Below are 7,500 nucleotides of genomic sequence, written 5' to 3'. Positions count from 1 at the left end.
GCATGGTTGTCCTGGTCATCAAAGACCATTAAAAAGATATACAAAAACCTCGCAATTGAAACAACCAGAATGTGGGACATGAAAACAGAAATAGTACCTTGTTATACACTGTAAATAGTACCTTGTTATACACTGTATGTGCTCTGGGGCTCATTAAGAAGGGAGAAGAAGGGATCGAAAAAACACAGGAATCAAAAAACAAAAAACCCTTGGCCAATCCGCCTCAGTCAGTTGCAGAAAACAACACTATTAGGAAGGTTCCGTCCGCAAAGCAAGATCTAATAGCCCTGGTGTGCCCAAGGACCGTCGTTTGGACTTCTCCCTGCAGGAGTATATAGCAAACTAAACAGCAGTAATTTACATGATAATGATAATGATAATGATAACGATAACGATAACGATAACGATAACGAAAATGATAATGATAATGATAATGATAATGATAATGATAATGATAATGATAATGATAATGATAATGATAATAATAATATGAAATAGAGAATACTCAAACTGAGGTAGACGTTGCTCACAGAAAAATGAAGGTTTTTCAGAACCAAATGCAGTTTATAGAAATAAAAGTTTCCTACAGCATTCATCAAGAAGATTTCACTGAACGTATCATGAACAAAATTTGAAGTGCGAAGTGTTCCCGCGTAATATTCGGAATGATATTCTGAGAGCTCTAAAAATTGGGAGGCGTACTGTTTAAGAAATATAAAATCATTACGCGAACCCACTTATTACAAATTCCGTCTTGAAAGGGTTATAAATTAGCTGTTGAGATTTTATTTAAATAGCTGTGAGTCACTCATTAAGTAACTCGATCAAATCTCTGTGGAGTGATCAGGTGAGGAGGGAACTTACAGCCATTGTAGACTTGTGAGTCCTAAGAACATCTTTTCTGGGAGTTGACTTATTTTATTGTCCTTAAGATCTCTAGAAATGAAAGCATGGAAAGCAATCTATAAGAAACCTTCTGCAAAGCTAAGCTAGCGTTGCACTAAGTTATCTTAATACTACTGAACGGTCGTAAATCCTTGTTGCTCGCATTTAAACACCACTTTTTGAATACGCTATTTAATTCTTGCAACTGCATGCGATTCAAAAACTGTGATGCGAATTGAGATAAGCCAGAAGGCTACCGAGAACGGTGAAAACAGAGACTAACGCAAATCTATAACTTTAGAAGGATAATGTAACGACCGAACTTGGAAGAGAAAATTATGCGTAATAACGCCGAAACAAACTTATATACCTGCAAACGAACGTGCAAAAAAGACTACAGGGAATAATTACGGTATACTAGTTAACACCTAGACAGAATTACAACTCATACATGCAGCAATACACACCTGACAACGAACAACGCAATGAACACATAAAAATTTCCTATTCTAGTTGCTACACTCCGGCCCCTGAACTAATAGAGTTCACTAAAGCATTTTCACGAACAGTGGTCCAAAATAGTCGATACCAACATAGGAAAATAGCGGGTCTCCGGGAGTTAACCTTTCTTTGGGTAAATCTGCCATCATTTGTTGGCCACGGAGAGAGTTCTGCTTGCGGCATGTCAAACAACCACTGAGTACTTTACGAACGGCAGCTCGTCCCTTGATGATCCAGTACTTTGTACTTTGTACTTGTCAGCACGTACTCTTGACCTAGGTGTCCCACGGATTGGTGATGTGCCATAATCAGCAATCTGGAAAGGTGATGATTGTAAGGCAGTAACAGCTGATGCTTTGACTGATAATTCAACGAGGCATTCACAAGTCTTCCACCAACCCTTAACGCTCCTTCTTTATCAAGCATTGGACGTAGTTTGTAGATGGAACCAGACGAGCCAGAAGTCCTCAGGGCACGTTTCTCTTGGGTTTTGGAATTTGAAGCTTGAAGTGCACTAAATATTTCGGGGAAAGACAATCTCTGAACGTATTTCACGATGTGAAGTTCTGCGAACCTTAACTCCTCCAGTGAAAGCTCGCCTTGTGGCAGTGCGTCGTTTGGCGGATAACACTTTCTTCGGATGTACTCTCTGAAACGCAACAACCAGGCCACGCCCCTCTTAAGCTCGTACCAAGACGAGTAACGCTGGATCATTGAGTTTAAATTACGTTTCTCAGAAACCATGGTTGTTCTATTGGTTTGACCTTGACTCTTAATCTCTGGATCCTGTTCAGGTATACTTGGTAAGGGACTTGAAGGAACTGGCCAAGACTCTTCTAGTTTCCAAAGGAATTCGGGACCCTTGAACCATCGATCCTGAAGAAGCAACTCTTCCGGAGTCAAACCTCTGCTGGCATCATCTGCAGGGTTCCTTGCTGACTCAACGAAATTCCACCGCGATGGTTTTGAGCCATCGTGGATCACCGCCAGACGATTTGCAACAAACGTATGAAACCGCTTGTCCTCATTCTTGATGTATTGTAAAACAGCTGTAGAGTCCGACCAAAACACTGATCTGTCAATCTTTATCTCCATTTCTTCTCTTAATGTTCGGTCCAGCTTCACGGCAACTACCGCTGCTGATAGCTCCAACCTGGGAATGGTCATTGGCTTGACGTGAGCTAAACGGGATTTTCCAACGAGGAAACTGCAGTGGACTGCATTGCTTTCTTCATTGACAAATCTTGCATACGAGACTGCACCATACGCGATCTGTGACGCGTCTGCGAAGTGATGAAGCTCCGTGACGTCTGCTACACCAAAGTCAGCTGGTTTCAAACATCGTGCCAAAGAAATCTGGGACAACTTTGGTAACTCTGAAAGCCACTTTTTCCAGCGTATAGCTTCTTCTTCTTTAATCTCTTCATCCCAACTAAGCCCTTGCTTGCAAAGATCTTGAATTAGTTTCTTGGCCGAAAGAACAACTGGCGAAATGATACCGAGGGGATCATAAATGGAGCTGGTCACTGATAAAATTCCTCGACGTGTGTAGGGCTTATCCTTTGACAGCAACAAGAAAGATGAACATATCTGTCTCCATGCTCCACTGAACTCCGAGAGTTCTCTCGATGGGAAGTTCTTCAGCCTTCAAATCAAGATCAAAGATTGAAGGGGCTCTATCGGCGTTTGGAATGGTCTCTAGGACATCCTTAGAGTTACACGACCACTTAGTCAATCGGAATCCGCCCTTTTGAAGCAGTTCGCAGAGCTGACTTCTTAAATCGATGGCAGCACAGGAGGATTGCACAGATTTCAGACAGTCGTCAACGTAAAGGTTCTTCAGGACTGTATCAATCACCTGATGGGAGAAATTTCCAATATTGTCTTGAGCAGTCTTCCTGATGCAGAAGTTTGCACAACTCGGTGACGACATACTACCAAAAAGGTGGACTTCCATCCTGTATTCAATAGGCTGTGCAGATAAATCATCGTTTGGCCACCACAAAAATCTCAAGGCATCTGAGTCCAGGGGGTCAACTTTCACTTGATGGAACATAGCTTCGATATCAGAAACCAGGGCGACTGGTTCTTGACGAAATCTTTGAAGAACACCAAACAAACTATTGGTCAAATCAGGGCCGTGTAATAACTGATCGTTCAGAGAAGTACCCTTGGACCGTGCAGCACAGTCAAATACTACTCTTAACTTGTCTGGCTTGTGGGGATGGAAAACGGCATGGTGTGGTAGGTACCATAAGGGCCTGCCATTAGGGTAAAGTTCCTCCACAGGCACTTGCTTAGCATAACCTTTTGCGATGTAGTCGTTAACAGCTGCTTTATAGCGTGCGAAGAGCTCTGGATCTCGATGAAATCTCTTTTTCAACAAAGACAATCGCTGCTCAACTGCGACTCGGTTATTTGGAAGGTAAGGAGGTTGCCGTCTCCATGGAAGGGCCACTTGATAACGTCCGGAGACCCTTCTGACAGAAGATTCCATGATTGCCAATGCTCTTTCGTCTTCAACGGACATGGCAACTTTAGAACTAGATATCGAATCAGCAAAATCAGTTTCCCAGAAGTTCTTAACTTGCAGCAGTAAGGTTTCGTCTCTGGAGTCGCTTTCATCATTCAAACGCACAAAGTTCACACAGAAACTGCTTTCTTCATTGACCTTCACAGTTGGTCCTATAAGGGTCCAACCTAACAACGAACGGATGGCAACCGGTTCACCTCTACCGCCGCGCCTCTCTTCGAGCACCCAAAACGCTTCGGGGACGTTACACCCTATCGGCACCCTTACTTCCTTGCCGTCGATCTCTGGGAGTTCGATGCCGTTAAGGTGCGGCCATTTAGTGACATCATGATCTCTTGGAATACTACACTGAGATATGTTTAGGCGATCGACGGTCCACGCCCTAGGTACTTCAAGGCTGGAATCTCCGTTGATTGAGCCAACGATTAGCTTAACTTCTAGGCCAGATCTCTCGCTGTTCTTGCTTTCTTGGGTTGTTAACATGAAACTTCGTGGTTGCCCTGTGATCCCCAATTCATCAACCAACTTCCTGTCACAAAGGGTCACATCAGAGCCGTTATCTAACAGGGCGTACGTTTCTACCACTTTACCGGGCTGATTACCACGTACCCTAACAGGAACAATTCTTAGACGGACTTTATCAGCTATATGGCCAGTACCATTCTGACCATTCATGCCGGCCTCAATGACATGACTCTGGCTGGACAATTCTGTTACAACACCCGAGGTGGAACTTTCACTATGGCCGAGCTCCTGATCGGCACGGCGACTATCTTGTGTCCCGTGACCAACTGGAAGAGGCTGAACTGGTGGATGGAGAAGGGTCATATGCTTCTTTCCACAACCCTTGACTTAACAACCACTTCTCTGCATGCATCCCTTGACCATATGGCCTATTTTGAAACAGTTCTCACATAACCTCGCATCGCGAACGATCCTAATACGATCGCTGTACGACTTGTTCTTAAATTGTTCGCAGTTCCACAGCTGGTGCATACCATGGCAAACTAGACACCTTTTAAGCGAGGCGTTAATCCCGAATTTATAAGAGAGTCTTCGGTCCACTTTCACACCTTCAACTTGTGCACTGGGAGAGACCGGTGCTCTGAATCTCCCTTGGGTCGCATAGGTAGTCATTTTTGCTCCGGGATTTAAGGATTTGTTTCTTGGATTGCCCTTTTCTTTGTCGTTAGTTAATGCACCTCCAAAAACTGGATTGTTGGCCACTCGCGCCTTAGTAGTGACAAACTGGGAAATGTGATGAATTCTCGGTCGCTGACCGGTTTGCTGGATACTGTCTGCGATCTCAAGCCACTTCGTTTTCAGGTGAAAGGGGGGCCTGTCAACTATTCTTCTCAGATTATCGGCGCTGTTAATCTCGTTCAAGTACCCGATTGATTCTAATGCGTTCTGGCAATCCCTCAGCTGATCTGCAAAGGCCAGTAGGCCCTTTTGGTCATAAGGCTTCACGGGTGGACCATGAGTTATTTGGTTTAAGTGGGCTACGGCAATCTTGAATGGATGCCCAAAACGATCTTGCAGCAGGGCAAGTGCAGTCTGGTATCCAAATGCAGGATCCATTGAAACACAGCTGTTGATAGCATTTCTAGCTGCTCCCGTACAGTACTGAAGAAGAAATGACAACTTCTCACTCTCATCGGACGCATTTTTTTCGATATTGCTCTCAAAGGAGCAAATAAAGTTCCAAAACTCAAGCGGATTTCCATCAAACTTGCTGAGTTAAGGTTTAGGTAAGGCAAACCCTTGCCTAATCATTGACGCCACAGATTGAAACGTTTGCTGCTGGAGCTGTATCATTTCCTGTTGCTGCTGCAGTAACTGCTGAAACCTTGCCTCGGGCGGAGAAACCTCATTGCAAGATCTAGTTGATGGAGCCTCACAGCGATTCGGTACTCGCGTCCACACAGGAGCAGCCGGATTCAAAGTGACACTTGTACCCGGTAAAGGTGCAGACATTTTCTCTTCTTTGGCGTCTGCAATCAAGTAAACCGACTCATAAGCCCTTTCTGGCTCAAATAGTGACTTGTCCTCTGTAGCCTGGGAAGGATCCACAATTTGTTCTACGCCATCTTCCTCCTCTAAGATATGGGGCCTTAGGGTGGCTCGCTCAACTTCATTCTCTGCCTCTAGGATCTCCTGCTCTCGCTGTACGGCATCCCTTTTCTGTTGCAGTTCTATCTTCTTCTTGAGTTGATTCAACTTTAGTTTAGCGATGGCCCTTTCTGCCTTAGCTACTTTTATTTTTACACTCAAGCGCGAATCCATGCTAGAACCAGAGTGATGACTTTTATTCGAAGTCAACGAGAATCCATGCTGGCTTACAGAATCACTCGGTAGAACATCAGAACACGTCTCCTCGTTCCGGACACTATTTAACCACTTGTTAACACGCTCACAAAACTCGTGCTTCCTCTGGAGTTCGGAGTCAAAACCACTTATTGCTACTTGCAGCTCTTCGGAATTATCTATGGCATCAATGTACATGATGTGTGCCTGCTCAAATTTAGTAAACACTAACTCCAAAGCTCTAAGTTTCTCTTCGATAAGGTTGACATTTCTGCGACGCCTCAGCAAAGGCTCGATATCCTGATAAATTCTGGTCAAATGACCCTTGTATGCGGAACGCGAATCTTTCAAGGCACTCTTCTCCTTCGTCGGAACTTCCTGGGTTGGCATATTGCCACTTGCACAAACACCGTCAACCACCGAACTGGCATCCATTGCCTTCAAACGGGTCAAACGAACACAGTTTTTGAATGAATGAACGGTCGTAAATCCTTGTTGCTCGCATTTAAACACCACTTTTTGAATACGCTATTTAATTCTTGCAGCTGCATTCGATTCAAAAACTGTGATGCGAATTGAGATAAGCCAGATGGCTGCCGAAAACGGTGAAAACAGAGACTAACGCAAATCTAGAACTTTAGAAGGATAATGTAACGACCGAACTTGGAAGAGAAAATTATGCGTAATAACGCCGAAACAAACTTATATACCTGCAAACGAACGTGCAAAAAAGACTACAGGGAATAATTACGGTATACTAGTTAACACCTAGACAGAATTACAACGCATACACGCAGCAATACACACCTGACAACGAACAACGCAATCAACACATAAAAATTTCCTATTCTAGTTGCTACAACTACTATTTAAGGTTATTGTTCAGAAAGAGGAAAAAGTTGTCGAACGATTTTCTTGAAACTTTCCCTGAATGTTCCCAACTAATCCCCGTTTTGAGAGCTACAATAAAGAAGATAAGTCACCGTGCTTGCTTAAGAGATATTATGGGCCAATCTTACCCCATTGATGCCTGTACTGACACTAATAACGCGCGTTATTTAATCGGCTCAGGGTACATTTTGCGGTAGCTAAACGAGAGGGTTTTTAAAGTAACACTTGAAAAAAAGATCTGATAGGTAGAAAGTCAGAGCACATGATACAACGTCTTATATAGTTTATGAAAAAATCACAACTTACAACGACGTCAACTCAAAGCGTTTCTAAAGTCGTTATTTTCAGGATCATAATTGACATCCTTCGAAGGGGTTTTGTGT

General features: G+C 43.6%; 3 protein-coding genes across 3 annotated transcripts; all 3 read right to left on the bottom strand.

The window, feature by feature from the left end:
* Positions 1-1,590: 1,590 nt before the first annotated feature.
* On the bottom strand, positions 1,591-2,553 carry LOC137989941 (uncharacterized). Its single transcript, XM_068835516.1, has one exon. The coding sequence runs from the start codon at positions 2,551-2,553 to the stop codon at positions 1,591-1,593; it is 963 nt and encodes a 320-aa protein (XP_068691617.1).
* Positions 2,554-2,941: 388 nt separating this feature from the next.
* On the bottom strand, positions 2,942-4,747 carry LOC137989940 (uncharacterized). The gene has a single exon (XM_068835515.1). It carries the CDS (start codon positions 4,745-4,747, stop codon positions 2,942-2,944), a length of 1,806 nt encoding a protein of 601 aa, XP_068691616.1.
* A 24-nt stretch (positions 4,748-4,771) lies between these two features.
* Positions 4,772-5,500, bottom strand: LOC137989939 (uncharacterized). Its single transcript, XM_068835514.1, has one exon. The coding sequence runs from the start codon at positions 5,498-5,500 to the stop codon at positions 4,772-4,774; it is 729 nt and encodes a 242-aa protein (XP_068691615.1).
* Between the last annotated feature and the right edge of the window lie 2,000 nt (positions 5,501-7,500).

Source organism: Montipora foliosa, unplaced genomic scaffold, assembly GCF_036669935.1.
Source record: "Montipora foliosa isolate CH-2021 unplaced genomic scaffold, ASM3666993v2 scaffold_481, whole genome shotgun sequence".
In the NCBI taxonomy this organism is placed as follows: domain Eukaryota; kingdom Metazoa; phylum Cnidaria; class Anthozoa; order Scleractinia; family Acroporidae; genus Montipora; species Montipora foliosa.
Note: the sequence above shows the minus strand (reverse complement) of the source record. Positions and strands in the feature narration are given on the sequence as shown.

Coding starts and splice junctions, on each gene's coding strand:
- LOC137989941 (XM_068835516.1), bottom strand. CDS start 2,553: ATGACCATTCCCAGGTTGGAGCTATCAGCAGCGGTAGTTGCCGTGAAG.
- LOC137989940 (XM_068835515.1), bottom strand. CDS start 4,747: ATGACCCTTCTCCATCCACCAGTTCAGCCTCTTCCAGTTGGTCACGGG.
- LOC137989939 (XM_068835514.1), bottom strand. CDS start 5,500: ATGGATCCTGCATTTGGATACCAGACTGCACTTGCCCTGCTGCAAGAT.